This window comes from Lampetra fluviatilis, chromosome 22 (genome assembly GCF_964198595.1).
Source record: "Lampetra fluviatilis chromosome 22, kcLamFluv1.1, whole genome shotgun sequence".
NCBI lineage: Eukaryota > Metazoa > Chordata > Hyperoartia > Petromyzontiformes > Petromyzontidae > Lampetra > Lampetra fluviatilis.
This window is the reverse complement of record NC_136296.1, coordinates 1,784,349-1,807,952: the sequence shown is the minus strand read 5'-3', so window position 1 is coordinate 1,807,952 and position 23,604 is coordinate 1,784,349. Positions and strand designations below refer to the sequence as shown.

Sequence of the window (23,604 nt, the reverse complement as noted above, 5' to 3'; positions counted from 1 at the left end):
TCAACGGGCCTTAGCTGGAAAAATAAAAAAAGAGTTTAGTTAGTTTTAGTAGCATTACGGTAACTAGATTGCTGCATATAAGCCTTTACTTTGTCTGCTTGGCTTAAAATGGTCTTTAAGGTGAACTACGCTAACCCTAATGTACGCACCACTTCACTTTTCATCTCTCCTGCCTCTACCCTCCTTAAGATCTGCAGATATAACTGCTTTTTGTGTTTAGTTTGTTGTCCTTCGCCCGCACCTCCGATCAGCAGGGTTGCTAATCAAATGCTACCAACACAAGGAGCTCGAGCAATGGTGGGCAGGAGATTGAAGATTGGGAAAGCACGCCGCTGATTAGGCGATGCGAGGGAGACTCACGAAGCTCTTCGCTGATGGCCTACCGATAATGTACGGTAAACAAACTCCACTCGGTCACGTTTACAGGGCACGTGCATCATTTAAAACTTTACTCTTTGTCTGCATCCCTTGGCGTGATTTCTGAAGATATATTTTTTTTCATTTTGTAAAAAAATAGCAAAAATATGGTGGTGAAAAGGCCCTCCACGGCTGACTTCGTTATGAGGGAGCTCCGTTCCCAGAGGCTTCGTTAACCAAGGTATTACTCTAATTATCAAGTTGGGTAAAATTAGACCTTGACACCTACACACGTGGCCATACCCTTTTTTCTCGAACTTCGTGACATTTTTTTTTACATTAACCGTCAAAGGGCAGTGGCAGCTCGCAAATCCGGGGATCATCGTTTTTTTACTTTGCAATATCTTCCTTCATTCCAAAAAAAGAAGTTGAGAATACATTCTTCACGTTACATTTTCTGTCACGTTGTTGTAATTTGGCGCACAGAGTAACAAATTGCCAGAGTGGATGATTAGATCTGAATGGCCAGTTGGCAGCTATCGCGATAGGTATAGGCGAGCGGTAAACAATGAATACTTCACATTTTCCTCCCTTGCATTCTCGGCGTAGCTTTGTCCTCTTCGTACAAGCATCAAAGTGCACAGCCGGAAAGAATGAAACACGCCCTCGTCCACAGAAAACCCGGGGCCTCACTTCAAAGGGACGCGCCGTTTTAATAGCGTTTGGCCGGGCCCTGGCAGCATGCTCCAGCACAGCTGCTTACAGCCCAGTCCAATTGTCTCGTGGAAAAGCTTTCCACTGGAGGAGCGTAGTAAAATCATTACGGCGAATTCATTGAGACAGAAAGAGGAACGCATGAATTAGTGAAGAAATGCACGTGAGAAATACATGATCGCATCGACTGTTGGAAACAAGTGCGTGGGCTTGGGAAGTAGACGTCGCTCGAAGGCATGTCAGCCAGCAGGTTAAGGCTAACTACGGAGTGGCGGCGATATGAGGGGGCGGTCCCTGTAGAGGACGTCCGCCGTGGAGATCGAGTCATGGAATCGACCGCCTGTCTGCAGGCGCCAAATGGATTATTACATCTGAGGACCGTGAGAGATGGCAATGGTTTGGCGAGGCCTTAATTGTGGCTCATGGTGACGAAGATGATGGTGCACTGAAGGGCCGTTCGTGACAGGGCTGTTGTCTGGGCACATGTCAGAATTTTATAAAGTGAATCTTTACGCAGGCGTAACAGAAGTTAACCTCTGCCAGCTTCCCCCCAGCACAACTGTCCAGCCCCCACACTCGGCTCTGTGGAGACAGAAAGCCCTCTTCTCTCCCTGTGGCAACAGAATTAGCCTGGAAATCGCAGGCACTCCCACAAATTGTTTCACTGTGAAATTTTGACTTAAAATTGAAAATAATAAAAGCTTTTAATACACGTGACTTTACCGAAAGAACCAAGAATATGTTTCACTGTGAGTGCCCAGAGTGTCCAATGTAGACGCAAAAAAAAGGTTGCACTGTAGAAGTAGATGTGATGCAGGCAGTGATGAGAAGGAAACTGGCAATAATTTTACACATATGTAGAATGGACAACAAAATGGAATGAACCGGAAAGAGAAGAAGACCTCACAGAGAATGGCTGGACAACGACATGAGAGATTGGTGCCAGAACGATGTGTACTACTTGACCATACTGGCACATGGCAGACGACAGCGGACACAAATGACGTACTGTGCAGTGGACACCTATGGGCTATTTGCCCATGGATCGCGACGATGACGATGAGTGCCCATCTTCCCCTACGCCCAAAGTGGGGTCACAAGTGAAGACTGTGCTTTTCAAGGTGCAATTTGCACAATATAAACACATGCATGATTGTTGTTGTTATTATGATTATTATCTGCCTTCTGTCCTCTGTGACAATGCACAGGTTCCCATGTGCACAAGGTTGGGTGCTGTGTCCAAATGAGCAACTCCGCTAATGCCTTCTCACGCACGTGGCCAAACGTGGCTCTCCCACAGGACAGACGTCTGGCAAACAGCGCACGTCTCTGCTACGAGAGGAACCGCCGCTTTCCTTCTCAAGCGTCTGAGTTTCATGACCAAGAAACCGCAAAGGGTTTCCAATCTTGGCCTCCCGTCTGTGGCTAGCAGTGGGCTCTGGGAACTGCGCTGCCGTGAGCCAGCCGACCGCATGCTGCGCTCTTCATGCTCGCATCGTACCTTTAATTGTATTGCCAAAGCCCACTTACAGGCATGGCTTGGGCAGCTTGTTTTATTTTATTTATGATCACAGGAAGAAAACAATTATCCAGGGATAAAACCCCACAGAGTAGACCGAAGCTTAAAGTCACCGCCCCGGGGGAGCATGGGGAGGGGGGCGAGCGTGAGGCGAGACTACGCTACGCAGACCGACGGGACGAGACGCGTCTCTTCAATAGACAAAATGAATCCTCTCCTCCTCTGAGCGCGCCACCCAATAGTCACCGAGAGCAACCCCGCGTGCACAAAGTTTGTCAATCAGCGAAAAATAAAGTAAAAATTTTCGAACTTGAACATCAGCTACGCATGCACAATTTGTACAAAGCGCCCCTCCATTGAAGAGAATGACCGTCAGTACTGTATCTATCCTCTTATTGGTTATTTCATTGGGACTCAGGGAGTTTGTGCTGACTTACACTGAAAGACTGATACTCCTTGGCAAATGAATAAACGCCGGTTGCTTTCTGATGAGCACTAAAGTGGTGCAAATCGAGTACAAGTCCGACCTTGAAAGCTAAGCGAGGTTGAGCCCGGTTAGTGCTTGGATGGGCGACGACTATGCTTCAAACAGGTGTTATAGGCTGCTATGGGGCTATGTTGTGGGCCGCAAAGGACAGTGCAGCAAACTGCGCTGTTGTACTGTACTATACTGCCACATCTATGAAGTATGGTCAAATAACCCTAATGACCCGCTGGTTAGATAGAGGCTCTCATCCAGCAGTGGATTGACAAAAGCGATGCGCTTCCACTGGCCAAGTTACTGAATGAAAATAATAGCATTTGCAGACAACTGTGAACAGTGCAACATCTGTAGGCGTGTAACGAAGATAGTTCCAGAAGACCGTTCCAGAATTCTTCCGACTAAGGAATATACCCTCAGTGTGAGGAGGCTGTCGTCATGGGAGTTGCCACCTGATCCACTATAGACAAAACCAGGACACATTTATCAGTCAGCCTACGTTTGTCAAAACTGTGCAGTTTACAGTTCAACGCAATATCACCACCAGATCTTTTGGTACAAATACATTCCTGCCATACAAATGCCAATTCCCAAACTGCCTGGGCCAAATCAGGACAGGTGGTGACCCTTGTCCCATGCAAGGCAGACAATTATCTTGCTTTAGAAGCCTCAGGCCCGTTGAGTTCTACCCGTAAGGAAGCCATCATTCGCGCCAGAAGTGGTCTTCTCTCATAAAACTTACGGCAGAAGGCAGCAGGTCAACCCGGGACAGAAACAGGACACATGCAACAACCCAAGTCATCATCCAGCAGTGGAACGAGAGAAGGGCAACATGTGTACGCGCAGGTACATGTGGAAGGTGGGGAGTGGTAGTGTGGCGGTTAGCGCTACGCTGCGCTATGAACCCGGCGACCCGAGGTCGATTCCAGCTGACGGCCACCAACACCGGTGACACTTATCTGAACCGGTCCTGGACCTCCCCTAGGTCGACTCAGCCTCACATGAGTACCTGGTGCGGTGTGTAAACATCAGTACTGGGCAGACAAAGGTGGCCGGGCAAGGCAGTGGCCACCCACCCCCTCGTGTGTTTTACCGGCCTTCATAGATGCTCACCAACAGTCTGTTAAAGGCTACATGGGGAATCTTCTATTTCATGTGAAAAGTGAGGGCCCGCGTGTGAGTGACTGAGTATGTGAGTGAGTGTGCGAGTGACTGTGTGAGTGACTGTGTGAGTCAGTGTGTGAGTGAGTGTGTGAGTGTGACTGTGTGAGTGTCTGTGTGAGTGAGTCAGTGTGTGAGTGAGTGTGTGAGTGACTGTGTGAGTGAGTCAGTGTGTGAGTGAGTCAGTGTGTGAGTGAGTCAGTGTGTGAGTGAGTGTGTGAGTGTGACTGTGTGAGTGCTCGCTAACAGCATTTGCCCCAACAGTCTGTTAAGGCTATATGGGGGATCTTTGTGTGAGTGACTGTGTGAGCGAGTGTGTGAGTATGTGAGTGAGTGTGTGAGTGAGTGTGAGTGAGTGTGTGTGAGTGTGTGAGTGAGTATGTGAGTGAGTCAGTATGTGAGTCAGTGAGTGAGTGAGTGAGCGGTGGGCACGGGGACTCACGTCGCCGCCGCTCCTCGATCTCCTGCTCGATGCGCAGGCAGATGGACTGCGAGAGCTCGGCGGCGATCCGCTCAAACGCGTCAAAGTCCTCCACCGTGAAGACGTGCGTGTCCCCGGGCGGCGTGGCGATGGCCTCCAGCTCGGCCTGCACGGCGTCTGAATGGGGGGCGCGCGGGGGAACGACGGTCAGCCCCGTGGAGTCGGGGCGGGTGGGAGGAGGGAGACTGGACCTGTGCCCCCTGGTGAAGGCTCGGCCCCCCACCCTTTCTAAAGTTGAATCGAGCGGTAATGGTCGCGTTCCGTGACTGTTCACACACACCGACTGATCTGCTGTGGAGTTCCGCTCATAGTTTGCCGTGCTTGTGTCAATCGATACTTTCTTGACACCCTTGCATATGAGAGTTTCAAGCTCAAGGTATCAGCAAGGTTCAATATTTGAATCAATTTATAAACAACACGACCTGTCTTCTGTCGTTGACGAGACTGAACAAACAACATCGCGAGTGAGTAGATGGCCCGTGTCCAAATTTCCCTCTGACGAGCGTACACCCACCTTTGACTCCGACGGCAAAGATTTCCACGTTGGAGTCACGGAGCTGCTTGGCTGGCTCCCGAAACTCGTCCGACGACTTCCCGTCCGTGATGAGGATCATGACCTGTAAGCGGGGGTCAGGGGCAGGAGAGGAAATGGGCGCGGTGGAGGACAAAGTAAAACCGCGTGTTGTGCGGCACGACGTCCGACGTTTCGTCTCCCAGGTGCTGGGGAGCTTCTCGCGTTCCTGAAGAAGCCGCCGGCACGTAGCGCGGAATGTCGGACGTCGCGCCGCCCACACGGCACGCGGCGCATCCAGACAACACGTCGGAGAGCAGTGCAGCGCAACAGCAAACGCCCACGCAGTTGCAATTCGCATATCTATTCTACACTGCCTGTGTTGCCCACGCCTCCGTCACTGACTTCACCCCAGGTCTCCCTCATGAATGAGATTTGTCTATCAGTGCGACATATTCACAGGGTTAATCGCCTAATTAGTTACCGCCTGTGGAGGGCTTTAGTGCTGAGCACCCATCTCTGACAAGGACCTCTCTGTGATGCACTCGAAATGTTGAACACGGAGGCTTTCGCGACCGATACTATGCACTAGGTATATTATGACATTTGTAAATCCATGTCAGTCATGGGGTTGTTTCACCATACTTCACCACACTAATAGATGCAGGATGGTGGAGGGGGAGCCCAGGGCCATTTAAGATATCACTCACCACTGACATTGGCCGTGGCTGGGAATCAAAGTCAGGTCACCAGGTTTGTAGCATGGCACGTGAGCTAATCACTCCATTTAGTGGCGCAGCATCGGGCATCGGTTGGACACGTGGTGGAGTAAAGCGTGGGTACTGCCCAAGGCGTACAAACCAGAGTGGAGGAGTAGACCAAACACCTTCAGAGGGGGCTCTCTAGAGCTCCCTCGATTGGAGGCCCTTCCTCCAGATGCGGCGAGAGCGAGCCATTGCAGGGCTGCGCCTTTGCCTTGCGTTGTCGTTTGTGCAGCACAGCCCACAATGCACCCGCTCTCGCCTGATCTCGGAAGCTAAGCAGAGCTTGCGCCTGGTTAACGCTTGGATGGGCGACCACCACTCTGAAAACAAGTGTCAGGGGGCTGCTGTGGGGCTATGTTGTCAGCAGACGATGTGCAGCAAAATTCATTGTTGTACTGTACCGTGCTGCAATGCCTATGCTCCCCGCTTTCGTCAACCCCCATTGAGCAACGTGGTGAAGTATGGTCAAATAACCCCCCGCCGCAGACCAAGTGGCGTGGGGAGGCCCTCATCCAGCAGTAGATTGACTGGATGGGCCGCGCGTGTACACATCACGTAAGCAAGCGTGAAAAAAGCACAGGTTGGGTTGGGCCATGTGGCACTGAAGCAAACAAAAAACTGAACACGTTGGCCAACAACACTGTGCGGCGTGCGCCCTTCGAAGAAACACGACAAGGCAACGTTTTGAGCAATGGTCCCTTCTGCTTCTCCGTCTTCTTCTGCTACTTCACAGCACACGAACAGGGAGAGGCCACAGAGATGGGGGTGAATAACAAGAGGTGGGGGGGGTGAGAGTTGCACTTGACACCGCGGGGCGTCCTCGCTGAGCGTGAACGAGAGATCACGGGTGGGCAGGGGAGGGGGGCGGTCAGACGACGTGTCAAGGCCACGCTCGGCTCAACCTGTGGGGGGGGGGAGGGAGCTCCACCGCAACTATTCCACCGCCGTCTCAGCCACGGCCAGCCTGGAGGGCCTGGGGGGTGCCACGTGATTTACTGCGGCGGCTCTAGCGGTAAATTACCAAGCGCGTTAAGCCGCGGTGGTCACATTATTGCCACGTGTATTATCAAGTAACCACGCTTTGTACAATACTTGCGTCGGAATGGCTGAAGCCGACTCTTTTTGTTCGTCACCTTGATAATAGTAAAAAAAGAGTCCCATAGGTATAACCGTTCAACCCGGGCTATTGATGCTTTGATGTTTGCGTTGCCTTTGTGCTGTTCGCCTTTGGCGTTCTCCGGCCTAACACTGGGCGAGACAAGACCATAAAGGAGGCTGTCTCTGTTATAGACCAATCAGTTGCAAGGACAATGCGTACATTACCAAAGCGTGTCTGGTGGCATGTTTTACCACGAGCATGCCTGGCAAATGCAGACTTGACGACTTGCAATTGTTGTGTCTATTTGTGGCGTTCGAACGGAGAGGGTAAATGCTAGGCGCACTTTTCCCCAATGTCGTGCATTGGAGACAAAATGCGTGAGCGCCGTCGCGCGAAGGTGCAGGAGGCGCCTCGATGCTGCCCGGGGGCCGCGTGAAACCCGCGTCTGATTCTGCACATTCCTCGGCAGCGCGCAGGCGAAGGCCTCGGCAATTATTCCCCCCACCCCGTTGATGTTTTTACCCCTTAGCAATAATGCAATGGGCCGATGATAATTTATCGCTCTGCAAATTCCACACCGCGGGCGAGGAAGGTACATAAGTATAAGATTGTTACAAATTCGTCCTAATTCCGATAAAGGTTTGCGACTCGTTATTTTCAACCATCACGTACTCCCAGAAGGCCGTGTTGCTGATGAAATGTGTAAAACACGTACTTTTAAATTGTAATGTAACGATATATGTGAAGGAGGAGGCGTATTTCTTTTTGGATCCCAGGTGAGTCTACCAGATCGTGTTTCTCACGACCATCACCCTGCTATCGATCCATGGTTCGTTTCCCTCTCTCTGGCTGCCCAGTGCCCTCCTGGCTCTGGTCCACCATTTATCGTCCACTCCTGAGTGCCCGTGCCCTCCTTGATCTCTCTCTTGTGTTTTCCGTATCATCACTTGTTTCCACACCTCGATCAGGAATCACACTCACCTAACTATTAATACACTTTTTTATTTTACCCGGTAAGGCCCACTGAGAAACAAAGCTCTTTTACAGAAACGACCTGGCTACAAATGATAGCTAAACGAAGTGGCGTATCACGTGTACATTTATAGCAGTCAAATACGTCGATTCTAAATGTAGAGGGAAAAACCGGAGGACCTGGAGAAAAATCCACACGACCACGGGGATAGCATGCAAACTCCAAATATACGGCAGGCGTCAGGGTCGGAATCGAACCCACGACCTCCTCTATACCAGGCGACGGAGTTAACATCTCGCCACCATGCTCACCACACTCACTCACCACATGCCTCATTCAGGGATCGCACTGACCACGCTCAGCACAGACCTCACTCAGCGATGGCGCTGGGACAGGAGTTACCTGCGGGACATCGGGCCGGGCGCCGGCGGCCTGTACGAACACTCGCTGCCGCACGTAGGTCATGGCGCGCCCGGTGTTGGTGGAGCCGCCGCGATAGGGGAAGTTCTTGAGGGCCTCCAGGATGGCCTCCCTTGTCGTGTGTTTGTCCAGCGCAAACTCCAGCACGGGCTCACGGGAATACTGGACCAGGCCGAGCCGCACCTGCAGGTCACATTGCGAGCGTTGTTGGTTATTACACCCACAGTATTAACCAGGACGGCCACCGGGCTCGAGCAGGGAACCTCTGCAACAAGTGGCCACGTCACTGCCCCAATGGCTTCCTTCCACTGGAAAGGGGCTTTATCTTCTTGACTTCCAGCAGCTCATGTTTTTAACTAAAACTAAAAACACTTACATTTTTATTTTTCCAGGTAAAGCCCACTGAGTTACATAGCTCTTTTTAAGAAGCAGCTTGGCCAAAAATGATAGCTCAACGAAGTGGCTTATCGTGTGGAAATTTATAGAGCCAAATACGTCGATTCTCAATATAGAGGGAAAAACTGGAGGACCTGGAGAAAAACATGCACGACCACAGGGAGGGAGACGCGCAAACTCCAAATATACAGCAGGCATCGTCAGGGTCGGGATCGAACCCATGACCTCCTGTATACCTGGCGAGGTAGTTAACATCTCCTAGCTACCATTTAGTCTCGGCCACCTCGCCGTTTCAACGTGTTGCGCCAAGCGGTTTGCGGCGTAGCGGTTTTTGCCAAGTGATGATTCAGACGTGCCGTCTCAGGAACCCCCAAAATGTTAGGTTTGCCGTGATGAACTGGACAATTTTGTGAACGCTACCGTTCGGCCGGATGACATTCGATGAGAACGACACCCATTCCTGGGACCTATAGAAGAAAGTCCGCCAGAGGCGACGTGAACCCAATTTATCGTGACGTGAAAAATGCGAAAACCTGGACAGGCGCACGCACGGTCGCTCTCGGCGTTGTTAACACGAGGGGCAGAACCACGAAGTCATAGCCTCTCATCAGTCACAAGGCAAAAACAAACATCACAGGCATGAATAGCACAAGAGACTGAATAGCTGGCCAGCACGGTGAAGTATGGTCAAATAACCCATACAACCTGCACGGAGTGAAGAGGTCCTCACCCAACGGTAGATTGACAAAACTCGCCGCACATGGAAGTGATGACATCGCGGCGAGTCAAATTACGGGCATTGTGCAGTCGTTTTGTGCGATGAAAGCCTTGGAGTCGGTGTGTGGGATGAACGTGAGCTCAGAGCGAGTGAAGCGAGACGAGTTCTCAACGCTGATCAGTGTCACTGTCAGGGGAGCACAGTGGGGGCCTTTGTCGGCTGTGACAACTTCTCAGCACGGATCATCGCAACGCATTGACGGTCGGCGCAGGAGAGCGCAGTTACAATGTGCCTTTCCTAAATATAGACAATAAAAAACACTTCACTCAAAACACATTTCCACGCCAAGATGTGGACAAAGAAAAGACAGCCAATAGCGGTTTATGGCAGGAACAAAACCTCTGGAGTAAATAGTTTTCGGACAAATTTGACATCAAGACAAACGAGTCTGAAAATAACATTTGCTTGGAATAACCTGGTGATGCAAGTGAAGAAACAAGAGCGTTCAAAAAGACACAAGAATTAAAAACGCCACAATTATTTATAAGGCAGAGCAAAACTAGTACTGCTTCGTTGTATTGTGGATAATACAATGATTAATAGACAATGCACTTTTTCATTATGTAAACAGAAATCTAATAATACTCTAATGCATCAGCATAGGAGCCTTCTGGACCACTCTGCTGATAAGACTCTGAAAGTGGACACCAGTCCAGGGTCTAATGCTTCAACAATGCTGCCGCGAAAACTATTTCGCTCGACAGTGCACGCACAGGCTGGCGGCCTGAAACGTTTATTTCATTATCTTAAAACGACGAATGAGATGGACGGAGTTCATTTTGCCTATCAAAACGAGACGCGGGTTGCATTGCCGAGGACACGTCAGGGATGACCGCCATCGCCACGCAGCAGTGGCCATGAGAGACCAGGCGGAGACAATGGCGCTGTAACATGATAAAAGCGGACACCCCACAAAATCACCGATCAGAGATTTGCCCATATGTGGAATAAAGTAGGCGTGGTGTTGCCCAACATATGGTCCTGTGGATCGTGAATCGAGGTTAATCGTATCGATTCTCACTCAGTTGAGCCAGGTCAAAGTGAATCATACATTTTTCAAATTGGCTCATATCTGCATAATGGGTGATTCCGTTGCAGTCCGTTTGCATTGTATGACGGGCGGTGAGACGGCTGCAACCGCACAGGACCACAGCGGCCAGGGGGTCACGATAACGACCCCGGCCGCGGAACTTAGGCGATGAAAACGCCCTGAGTGGACGTGACGACAGCCGTGCTGGGATGCACACTGAAATGTTTGGCGGTCGTGCGGGTTGACCGTGTGGCTCGGGAACTGCCGAAGACTTCGCCGTGGCTTGCTGTACCGCTCAACTGAAATGCGGGCCGAGTGACTCCCCGGTTGGAGTGCTCAATCACGCTGTGAGCACAAGGACACGTTGGTGGCTAAACCGATTATTGTGAAACTCAGGTGGCTCAGAAATTAGAGCGCTGAGCTTGCACTGCTGAGATCAAACCTGGATTCTCAGGTGTAGAGAATTAATGGTCTCATCCTGGTCACCAATAACTTCTTCAAAATATCGTGTTAAAGATTATTTTGAACCTGATTAGACTAAATTCCAGCTATGAGAATTTAAAATATTTGTTTGACTGTCATGCAACAGACAATTTCTTAGCAGGGTTATGAAGAAAGCGATATCCTTCTCGCTTGAAAACTAAAATGGCAATTTGACGGATTTTTAAATCATGTGGAAGCCAATGTCTACCACATGGGATGCACTTCTCTGGGAGCTCTCAATTGATTCTCATGACATAATGCCGATAGCACATGTGGAATAAACTCTGCAATAATACATATTACTAAAAAGGTTTGAAATCCTGTTTCATAGACATTTTCCTTCACTTTATTAATGTAACAGTATATGCCGACATCTTGAGTTGTCTCTACAGGTGAGACCGCACACAAAGCTCAACTTCCCCACACAGGACCTTGTGAATAAGCGTTGTGAGAACAAGTGAGGCTATCCTGGATAAACATGCGACCGTAATTGTGAGTGGAAGATTTGTGCCAGAAAGGTGCCACGTGTGTAATCAAAAATAAAAAACTTGACCAACTCGTTCTCCTGTCAACGTCCTCACCCTAACGCAGTGCACCTCATCCTAGCGAAGGCCGCTCCACACTCAGAGCTCACGTGGCCATCACATCATCGGCATCGCACAACAGAGCGCTGCGGGAGCCCCCCCCCCACAGGGAATGAGTCGAGCACACCGCCGCTTGGCTAACGAACGCCACAGCACGGCCGCGCGTCCCGCGGGCACCAGTGTCTCACCACGGCGCCTCCACGCTCCCGCCGTGGTCTCCCCTCGCAGGCTCGGCATGCGGTCCGTGGACATGTTCCAACGAAGCATTCGAGGTCACGAACGCGCTCGTTCACGGGTGGACGTGTGGAGGCCTTTTGACGTGACATTGCAGAAGCCACACCGAACGATGCGGCTTACAGCAACTAGTGCAAAGGTAAAGGTGCAGCCCTGGTAGCTCTTGCTCGCTCCACTCCTGGAGGAAGGGCATCCACTGGAGCCACCTCCTGTACAGTGGTGTTTTGGCCTACTCTTCCATGCTGGCTAGACGTCTTGGGAATACCAAAACTTTACCCCACCACACGTAACCTGCTGTTCGACAAACTGTGGTATTCTCATTCATTCTGCTGGGTGGACAGAGGCGGAGAAGGGATTTTAAAATCTTGATGATCCAGGGTGCGAACCATTACACCGCGGCAACATCTCCAAAAGCAACGTACGTAAGCACACGCATTTCACATCAAATTCCAACAGCCACACGAAAAGTGGCGAGGAGATGCACCAGGGAGACATTGCTATGCACTGCACCATGCTGGGACACGGACAAGGGCACAGCAAAGTACAAAAACACACGAGAATTCAGAATAACAAGCGAAAAGACAACGGCGGTTACACATTGTCATAGCGACACGATGAAACACAAAGAGACACACAAACACATCGCACTGAGCTCAGCTATACACTGCCTTGCTGAAACAAACACCACACATAGCACTGTGTGGCCGGACGTACACAGACACACACAGACACGACGCGATGTTCTCAAACACTCCGTTCTGTCAGCCAAACACACGGCGATGTGCTGAGTCGGCGACACGCAGCAGCGTGACACGACGAGGCTCACCGCGACACGTCCACGTGCGGCAACAGCGCAGCGGCATCATGGCCCCCTTCTCGTGAAGTTCACCTTCTCGTGAAGTTCACCCGCTTCTCCCCCCCACCCCAACCCCATGTCAAGCCGTGCGACGCTACCTTCATTAAACGTGGACACGATGCGTCCACGTTTAATGACAAGACAATTGTTTGGGCTGGGCCTCGCCCTCCCACCGCGGCGAACGGGTGCCACGGTGGCGAGATATGAACTACCTCGTCTGGCACACAGGAGGTCGTGGGTTTGATCCCGACCTTGACGCCTGCTGTATATTTTGGGTGTCTATGTTCTCCCCGTGGTCGCGTGGAATTTTCCTCGGGTCCTCCCGTTTTTCCCTCCACGTTTAGAAACATGCATTTAGAGTACTTTGCTGCTCTACATTTCCACGCGATAAGCCACTTCATTGAGCTATCATTTGCGGGCAGGTCACTTCTGAAAAAGAGCTACATAGCTCAGTGGGCCTTTATCTGGTGAAATAAATATCGTTTGATCGTTTTCACGGGTGAGGCGACAAAAAATCAGCGCTACGACGTATTAGAGACACGCAGCTGCTACGTGTAGTTCGGCGCGATGTCCGACGTTTCGCTCAACGTCTGGGCGCTTGACGAACGAACGATAGTGTTGAACCGCACTGTTCCCGAAGAAGGTCCCAGCACGTGGGACGAAACGAAAGACCGGACGTCGGTACAACCCGAACGTGCGTCACAGATCTATGCAGTGCAATCGCGAAAACCTGTACCGCTGAAAGAAAATTGCTGTTTTTTTTGCACAAATAGTTTTCTGGTCTGGACCAATTTACCTAAACCTTTCACATGAACACCACACATACACGCATATCTGCAAGCCACCGTGCAACCTTCACAGGCCCTCACAACAGGCAGATGGAGGACCAGTCATATGGGTATTCAACATTGTACTGTCTGCCAGGTGCCCTGACACCGCAGGCAGCTGACAAACGTGGCTGGGGAACATTTTTCGTGACTATTATTTCAAACAAAATTAGTTTAAGCCTTTCAGACGCTGGGCTGGTTTTGACCTTTTGAGAATCAAAATCTGTATTAATACTTGAGGAATCCGATGGGCTTTCAAGAACTTTTTTCACAGATGTACAGTAGCGGCGAGTCAGAAAATTACAGCAACAGTACAACAACACGATAGGAGTGCAAAGTATATGTAAGGTAAGGAAATCACGAAAAAAAATTACTTAAATATTTTTATTTGAGCAGGTAAAGCCCACTGAGCCTTTAGCTTCTTTTTCAGAAGTGAACTGGCTCACCAAAGTGGCTTATCATGGAGAAAGTGATAGCTGCCAAATAATCTTAATAATCTCAACGCATATTTATGATTCTCATCAGCAGAGTGGGAAACATTGGCCAAGAGAAACGACAAAATCACGGGCCCAAAAGACTCTTTCATTTGTATCTGTTTAGGGTTAATTAATTAATGACTTAATTACCCACAATCCACCCATTATGAGGTGAAATGCTGCGCGTACATACTTGCTGCACCCGTTATTCAAGCGAACGTGCAGAGAAACGCGACGACATGGGGGAGGGTGAAGGAAACTCGCACCTTGGTTGGGCTCACGTCGAACGTCTTGGCGAGCACGTCGAGAAACGAGCGCACTTTGGCGAAGTTGTCCAAGCCGATGCTGTAGGAACCATCGACCAGGAAGACGACGTCGGCCCGCACTTCCACGTACGACGTGCACTCTGCGGCGAGACGAACGAGTGCGTCAGAACCGCGCGGAGGCCACGGTGAGCGACCGGGGTCATCGCACACACACACGCACACACACACACGCAACGCACACACACACACACGCACACACACACGCACAAACACGCAACGCACACACACACGCACACACACACACACGCAACGTACACACACACTCGTGTGTGTGCGCACGGCTCCAGTGCCAATCCATTGCTGGATGAGGGACTCCCCAAACCGTGCAGATCGTGGGGGTTATTTGGCCATATTTGAGCACATGGGTTCGTGCGTGTTGGTGAAGGTGGGGAGCACAGCAAGTCCAGTACAACAATTGATTTTGCTGCACGAGCGCCGCGCGAGTGCCATCGCCGCACTCACCCACGGTGACCTTGGTGCTCTTGGTGCGTGTGGTGCGCGTCTCGGGCGCGCTGAGCGCGCGGCCCTGCAGAGAGTAGACGCTGACGCGGTATTCTGTGTCCGAGCGCAGCCCACGGAACACGGCCGTCGTGTCGCGCCCGCCCAGCGTCTGCTCTTGAATGCCGCCGCCGGCGACGGGCGGGGGGCCGCCTGCGGGGACGCCGTTGCTCCCGGGGCCCCCTGCGGGGGCGCACACCGCGCGGAAGCCCGAGACGGGGCCCGCGGGGAGCGCCCATCTGATGCGCAGCGAGCGCGACGTCACCTCCGACACGTGCACCTGAATCGGTGGCTCTGCATGGGGATATCAGTCACATGGTGTCAACAACCTTCATAGGCACACTGACAGCAGCAGGAGACATTTAGAGGCTGTGGAATTAAAATGTCGTTTTCTCCTCAATTGCTCTCGAGTATTTGTATAGGGTATCTCTAAATGGGTCACACTACATTAGACGATTGACTCGCAGAAAACCAATCTGCACAAAGTACATAGGAGCAGTGTCAAGTTTTTAACGAGGAGGGGGCGGTTGTAGTTAAGTAGACTCTGAAGAAGGGCCATCGCCAAAAGTGTCTCTATTTCTCTGTGATCAAGGTGGTGTTAATTATGCGAGTGGTGAGATCTTCAAATCAAGATTGGCAAGATCTATTTAGCTCTGTGGAGCCGTCCTAGAGCCCAATCCCTGCCAGGATGTGACGCTCTCCGCTGACTGGGCGAATGAAATGTTTCTCACATCATAAACTTCGCTCGGCCAACAATACCTGTGATATAACACGGGAATCTTCTTTTACGTAAACAATAAAAAATATATACTGCGGCTCGTAAAACAAAATGTGTGCACGATGTGAGGTGATGACAGGTGATTGACGGCACGTGGCACGCCGTGGAGGGGCCGCGCCCCCACTCACCCACGTCTCCCTGGCGCAGCAGAGCCATCTGGGCCTCGGCGCTCGCGCACAGCAGGGCCACCAGGCGGGGCAGGGCATGGGGCAGCTCCGCGGCGCCAGCCACGATCATCAGGTGCTCCGGCTGCGACGCCACCAGGCGCAGTTGGCTGGCGACGGCTCCCGGCAGCCCTGCGCACAGCGACCGCTCGCTTCATCCCCCCGCACCGCCAGGGCAACGACGCAGACAGCCACGCCGGGCTTCGCCACGCGTGCGTGTGGCGGGGACCGCGTGGCCTCCCGACAACCGACGAGATCGGGTGGCAACCCCAATGATTTGGTCTAAGGCCGTTTAGAAGGAGCCACAGGCACCGCTTGTAATTTCAGCACACCACATCCAGTATACAGCTCTTGCTATCGCTGTGGCTCCTAGCTAAGTGCCAGCGACCAAGAGAATGTTCAAATACTGGCGATGTATACCAACATTTAATAACCAACAGGGGACCGAATGTTGAACGGTTTCCCTCGACTGAATTACGATAATTAAATCCACAGACCGAGCCTGGACCAAGCTTCTGCAGGTTGTCTTCAACTGTAACACAACTTGAAGGTAGACCTATGCCCAGTGCCGGACTATCCTAGTAGCAAAAGTAGCTACATAATGCTACGGGCCCCGCACTTTCAAGGGCCCCGCGCTAAATGCTTTCAGGCTATCAATTCCGGTTCAGTGATTCTGCACTTGCTCAATTACTATAGTACTATACCGCCTTCCACTTTTATGAACGACTGGGTGTTTAAGGTTAGCGATTTGACGTATTATCTGGCTGTATAGCAAATGAAAAAATACAATTACTTTACTATGCAAGTAAAATATGTGTTTTAATATGTATGTGTTTATTTTATTTAGAGCCCCTTGATAACATATGCTACAGGCCCCGCACTAGCTTAATCTGGCACTGCCTATGCCGACTTGGAGGCCGGCGCTGCGTACACCTTGTGCCACACAGCGACAGCCACCACTGGGGGTCTCACAGGCCAGACCGGAGCATGGCATTAGAATGGTCGAGCCGAGCGAGGTTACGATGTCAAGGGACTTCGAGCTGCCGGGGCGTTGACGCAAGCCTCCCTGACTACGCGCAGATTCCCGTCCGATCTCGGAGCAGGACCGAGACGAAGGAGCACGCACCCACGGCGAACGCATCCACGCCCGCCTCGTGCAGCGCAGCGGCGGCGCTGGCGACGTCGTCGTGCGACGCGCTGCGTGCGAGCAGCACGAGGAGGCGCGCCGCGGTGGGGCGCGCGGGGGACGCGGGGCCCAGCAGCGTGTCCACGCTGTGCCGCAGTGCCTCGCCTGCACGCACACACAAGCACGAGTACGCACGAGCACGCGCACGGAATTCGTGTTACGCAAAGTACGCGGCGCGATGTGGATTGAGGGAGCTGGGAAATGCCACTGCGTGTGAAGATGCTATGGTGAACGAGTGGGTGAATTTATTTCGTAGGCAGGGGCAGCCGGTGGAAGGCAGAGGAGAAGAGGTCTCAAGCCTGGACTTGAATAGAGGCTGGGAGTCGACGGTATTGTTGGCTGGGGGGACGGACTTCCAGATTATGTGGGCAGCAGAAGAGAAGAAGCAACCTCCCGCTGAGCGAAGGTTGATCTTGGGCTTTGATAGCAATTCTTGTTTGATTGAGCGGACAGTGGAGGAGAGTAGTGTGAGATAAGCGGTGAGTGGTCTCAGAGACGTTGAGTCCAATGTTTTAATTGGTTTGTGAGCCAGTGGAGGAATCGGAGCGTTTACGGGAGCGGGTGAGGATTCTGACAGTGGATTTTTGGTTCCTCTGGAGATTAGAGATGAGGGACGTGGGGAGGCCGTGGAGTAGAGAGTCGCGGTTGTCGAGTTGGGATAAGATTAAGGCACGGATGACTCTCAGCGACAGCTGGGGCAAGGCTATGGTACATGAGAATAGGTTTTCCCTTTTATTCTGGCAACCAAACAGGTGTTGAGATGTTAAAACAAACTGAAACCTTTTACAAGGAATCATGGCTGCATTGACCGTATTGTGATCAATACAGACATGATTCCTGGTAAAAGGTTTCAGTTTGTTGTTTTAACATCTCAACACCTGTTTTGTTGCCAGAAAAAAGGGGAACACCTCATATTTTGGTACTGGCAAAGAAGGTTCCATGATGTAGCTGCTCACCCCGAGCTCTCATTACTCTGATAGTGCGTTGTCTTTGTGCTGTACGCCTTTTGGCGTCCTCTGGTCTAGCACCGTTTTGAGACTAGGCTCTAAAGAAAGCTGTCTCTGGTGTGGGCCAATCAATATTTGCATTCTGACCAAAGCAGTGTGGTTAATGCAGACATGATTCCTTGTAAAAGCTTTTAGTTTGGTGTTTTAACATCTCAACACCTGTTTTGTTGCCAGAAAAAAGTGGAAAACCTATTCTCATATTTTGGTACTGGCAAAGGAGGTCCCATGATGATATGGTAGGTGGCAGCTGTTGTATAGTTAAAGTAATATATAGTTATATATTATTTAATTTCCATTATAGTAGAGTGTGGTTGAAAGTAAAAGTCCATGCAGGTAGCTGAAGAAGGGTTGAAATTGTGTGAAGGCTGTATTCCATGATACGATTAGAACTTCATGATGGCTTACACAGGGTTAGAATGATGTGGGGTTGGGTGGGAAAACCGCACCGATCGAACATCTCCTGGCCCACGTCTACTCCCTGCAGCGTGCTGCCGGGTGTGTGTGGCGGGGTGCTGGTGGTCCCCGCGTGCACCCTCACCGGCGTTGGGGGGTCCCTCCTGCTGCAGGGGCTGGCCGAGGATGAGGTTGGCGAGCCGCGCGTGCCGCGTCTCGGCGCCCAGCGCGACGCGGGTGCGCGCCGCAGCGCCGTACAGCACCAGGGCCACGCGCGTCGCGGCCCCCACGGGGAAGGCCCCCGCGAGGGCCGACGCGAAGGACAGCACGAGGCGTGAGTCGGCCTCCTCCAGGCCCCGCGTCGCCTCCAGCAGCAGCACGAGCTCGGCCTCCGTGGACGGGGCGCAACCTGCTGGGGCGAGCACGATCAGGAGGAGGGAATCAGCGCTCGTATTTAAGCGAAGGTCCTTTTGCCTATGAACACCTGGCAGGTCACCAGCGTTGGTTCAAATCAACCTGACTCTGCTGATAAGACGTCGAATGTCGAAACTGGTACAAAGTTTGTTGAAGTGACGCACTCGCAAACAGTTCTCACTGATGAGAGGTAGAAAACCAACGTATGTGGAGGTATGGAAATGTGGAGGTGTATTGTCTGCTTATTTAAGATACTCAATTACTTTTAAATCCCAGTTTGCTACGGTTGCATACAAAATTATGTAAATACAGGCCAAGAATCCATCGATGTGGGAGCGTACGACTAGGGGCACAACAACGGATTTCGCTGTATTGTCCACAATGACGCCCCCTCAGAAGCCAATAACAACACCTGCTTTAAAAGAGATTTGGTCACAAAGTGTTATCCAGGCTGATACCTGATGAGCTTCTGAGATCTGGTGAAATGGGAGTGCATTCCAGGTGAGCTGGCCATAACACAGGTCGTCATCGCGATCATTGTTTATCATATGCAGCAAAATGTCCCTAAAGCCAGTGTCGTTACGGGAGTCTGAACGCCTCTTGTCAGGAGAATATTGTTTGGCCATCGATTTTCAGATTCATATTGAACGCTGTATTTAGTTTGAGTGTCCTGAGGTAACCGTACTGTTTGAGGAGATAACCCTTAAACTTTGTATACACAAAACTCAAAATAATGATTTGCGTCATTGTAGAGAATATAAATAACAAAATAAATAAGCAGACGATGTCGCCTTCGCATTCGTCTCACACAACCCGCCAGCCGCCACACAGCCCCCTGGGAGCGCGTACATTCGGCACCAGTTTCAACACAAGCGTCTCTCAACAGTTTGACGCACAAAATAGCTCAGAATAAATTTGCCATTTACTCCCCCCACAAGAGGGGCCCAGAGCGGCCCCCCAAGACCTCATGACCACGCGCCGATTCACGGCGGTCGGCACAGTCGACCGCACAGCATGGCCCTGTCAGTGCCGTGTGCCGCCCTTCTTCGCGGGCCCTCGGCCCTTCTTCGCGGGCCCTCGGTGTGAGTGAACGCGGCACGAGTTGTCAGGAGGAGGAGGGGGGCTCTATAATAGGTTGCAGGTCGTCCTACTGCGCTGGCATTCAGGGCCCCTCGACAGGTACGTGCCTGGATCTAGAACACAGTCTTACGGCATCGGGCGCGTTCTGGATAGCGAGAGCGTGCGTGACAATTTGCCGACTAAATATTAAACCGATCCTTGTACTGAATGTGTGGCGCACGGGCAATAATGACATGTCGTGGCTAATATCTCAGCCAACATGTTTCATTCATGAACAAATATTTTAATCCGGTCTCTGGCCTCGGTGAAAAAAAATAGTTGAGTACCATGCGCTGAGTCAATATGATAACACTGGCTACAATCTCGGCCTGGGCAACGCTGCTCACTTTGATGACGGCTAAGGGGGATGGGAGCCCCCAAACAACAGCGGCATCGTCGCGTCACGGGGCCACGCATTTCCCTCGACGACCTCGACTACAAAGCAGCAGCGGAGCGAGCGCACGGAATCACGCACACGTAGAGGAGATGGGGCAGAAACACGTGAGCCTCACAACTAGCAGCAGAGGCCCTCGGGACGCTCCTTGGGGGACCTCCTCATTCGGGGGGGGGGCACCCTCAAGCTGGTTTCAAAACGGCAAAAGGGAGTGAAAGGTCCATGGGGCCATCCATTGAGCGCGTACTGAATGGATGGCCCCCATCGGCACGCGCTGCGCAAAATGTTGTCGACCGAGAGACGCGACCGGTCGCTTCTGCCTGCAGGAGTCGCATGCCGGTTGGCCCTGGGTGGAACGCAGATGCCTTTGGGATGGGACCGTGAATGCCACCAATCCCTCTGGGCACGCTTCACCTGGACCCCGCTCCACCTGGGCCCCGCTCCACCTGGACCCCGCTCCACTTGGGCCCCGCTCCACCCGGGCACCACTCCACCTGGGGCCCCCCTCCACCTGGACCCCGCTCCACCTAGGGCCCCGCTCCACCTGGGGCCACTCCACCTGAGGCCCCGCTCCACCTGGGGCCACTCCACCTGGGGCCACTCCACCTGGGGCCACTCCACCTGGGGCCACTCCACCTGGGGCCTGCTCCACCTGGGCCCCGCTCCACCTGGGGCCACTCCACCTGGGGCCACTCCACCTGGGGCCACACCACCTGGGGCCCCGCTCCACCTGGGCCCCGCTCCACCTGGGGCCACTCCACCTGGGGCCACTCCACCTGGGGCCACTCCACCTGGGGCCCCGCTCCACCTGGGGCCACTCCACCTGGGCCCACTCCACCTGGGGCCACTCCACCTGGGCCCACTCCACCTGGGGCCACTCCACCTGGGGCCCTGCTCCACCTGGGGCCACTCCACCTGGGGCCCCGCTCCACCTAGGCCCATTCCACCTAGGCCCACTCCACCTGGGGCCACTCCACCTGGGGCCTGCTCCACCTGGGCCCGCTCCACCTGGGCCCACTCCATCTGGACCCTGCTCCACCTGGGCTCACTCCACCTGGGGCCTGCTCCACCTGGGCCCCGCTCCACGCGAGCGCAGTGCCAGAGGCGGCAGCGCCGGCCATTGGAGCTCTCGCGCCGAGGTGCGGCGAGCGCTGTGGTCAGCATGTGGCGCGCATTCCTCACGGGATAAACCGTGGAAGTGGAGTTGCAGATTTTCATCTATTCTCCTCGCAGAGATATTAAAGTTTACCCCGTGCTGCCGTTTTGCATAAATAGAAGCAGAGGTTCCCACCCGGGGCACTGCAACGTTTTCACTTTCGTTACAGCGATCGTGCCGTGAATCAATGTCTGAAATTACATCTGAAATTATTCTAAAATATGTGGGTTTATATTTGTTAAAATACTTCTCAACAAAACAACAATTGTAATTAATCCCAAAAGTCCACGCTAAATAATCCACCGAATTTAAGGTTTCCGCCAAAGGAATCCAGCTGGGTCATAATTACCGATGCGTCCACTGAAACCAGAAAACCAGACTTTGTAACCCCCTTCAAATCAGAGCCGCAAGTTTCCCGTTGTACAGCGATTAGCACGGTTGGCTGCGTATGGTACGAAAAAAGTTCAACATAGATACAAACGCAGAAAAGAGACCACATATTTCAAAAGAATAACACGAGGGCACCACGTGCAGAGTGTCCTTGATAATGTGCTGCTCACAGGTTTCTTATTATAACTATGAGTATGCTTGTTACCCAGGGAAGCTTCGCTGGATCTCAAGGCCCTCTTTTCGGAGGAACTTACGAAGTTTTCGCGACCGGTGTTACTGCGTGAAATAAAAATGAAGAGTAAATTGCAGGTCATCGTTCAGCATTGGGTTGCTTGGCCAATGCCAGTTACATCGTGTGGGGTGTTCACTATGGCACGAAACTGGAGAACCAAAAGAAAACCCAAACCAACTGCAGGGGGGGGGAGGTACATGGTAACTCCACACAGAAAGGCTCCTGAGTCAACAATCAGATCTATTCATGGAAGTAGGCATTTTTTTTACCAGGTAAGGCCCACTGAGTTATATAGCTCTTTTTCGGAAGCGAACTGTTCACAAATGATAGCTTAACAAAGTGGCTTATCGTGCAGTTAATCAGCACTCCCTTAAGTGGGTGGCCATGTAAACCATTCTCTTTTAAAGCGGCAGAGTTTACGTGCTAGCTAAGCGTACGCTCGAGAATTCTGAGTGCAGCAGCCCAGTCAGGGATGAGGGCAGCTCCGCAGTGGCGCAGAGACAGCGACTCTGGGCTGCAGGCGGAGCTGCTGCTCGCGATGTCAGGCCTGTCCGCTCCGCTACAAAGAGGCATCGGAGTCCAAACATTGCCTCATGCTGCGGCTGCTGCTGCTGTCGCCAGTTATTCCACATTTTATATCCGGCGGAAAACTTGTAAATACATGAGCAGGTGAATGCCATCCTCCAAAGTAAATAATGGAGCTGAATGAAATACAATCTTTACGTGGCACCACATGCACGCGCTCCCCCAGTTGTCTGTGCTGATGGGCCCAGCCTCTATTGAATAATTTGCCCAATCTGGATAAATACCAGAGACACTCTGCTTTATCTTAAAACAATCTTCATTACTTTTATGAATCGCTTGGCAGGGCTGACTTCCTTTTTGGTTTCTCTTAACTCAGTCTTGTATTGATTTCATTCCTTCCTTTACCAAGCTTTTTTTCGTAATAACTTAAATACTTTCTTCATGTTTTGTTGCTATCCTCAGTTGCCCTGTCGAATTAAAATGCTTCATGGGTCTTCGTGTATATGAACCATCTCAGTCAAGACTAAAACTGGAAACTGTGGCTACAGTGAAGCAGTTAATCTGCATTTCTAGCAATAAATGTTACCATCCTGTATTGTGAATTCCCTCAAACGGCCGAGGATACATTCTGCAGCAACAGCAAAGATTCCAGGAGTGCAGCCACATGTCTGCTCAGAGACACGGTCTGGAAAATCACTCACGGCAAGAATCAGCAATGACAGATGAATCCGTCGCTATATACCAGCAGACCCTGGAATGCCTATTTGCAATTGCAAATGCCATTGATTGATGTCATTGGGAGTTAAACCCACATTATACTGAATTACGTTAAGTACTGATATCCAATTAGGAGCTTAGGGAGATGTGGTGTGAATTTC

At 51.8% G+C, this 23,604-nt stretch overlaps 1 protein-coding gene across 2 annotated transcripts in view; it reads right to left on the bottom strand.

The window, feature by feature from the left end:
- LOC144938449 (collagen alpha-1(XII) chain-like) overlaps window positions 1-23,604 on the bottom strand; it is a 285,089-nt gene that overhangs the window by 207,335 nt on the left and 54,150 nt on the right. For both annotated transcript variants that reach the window (XM_078866258.1, XM_078866259.1), the window contains exons 6-13: window positions 18,642-18,905; window positions 17,037-17,201; window positions 15,875-16,042; window positions 14,933-15,262; window positions 14,411-14,550; window positions 8,463-8,663; window positions 5,228-5,330; window positions 4,675-4,830 (exon numbers count right to left, since the gene is read on the bottom strand). In XM_078866258.1, the coding sequence (XP_078722384.1) occupies window positions 4,675-4,830; window positions 5,228-5,330; window positions 8,463-8,663; window positions 14,411-14,550; window positions 14,933-15,262; window positions 15,875-16,042; window positions 17,037-17,201; window positions 18,642-18,905 (1,527 nt within the window). The remainder of the gene's footprint in view (window positions 1-4,674; window positions 4,831-5,227; window positions 5,331-8,462; window positions 8,664-14,410; window positions 14,551-14,932; window positions 15,263-15,874; window positions 16,043-17,036; window positions 17,202-18,641; window positions 18,906-23,604) is intronic.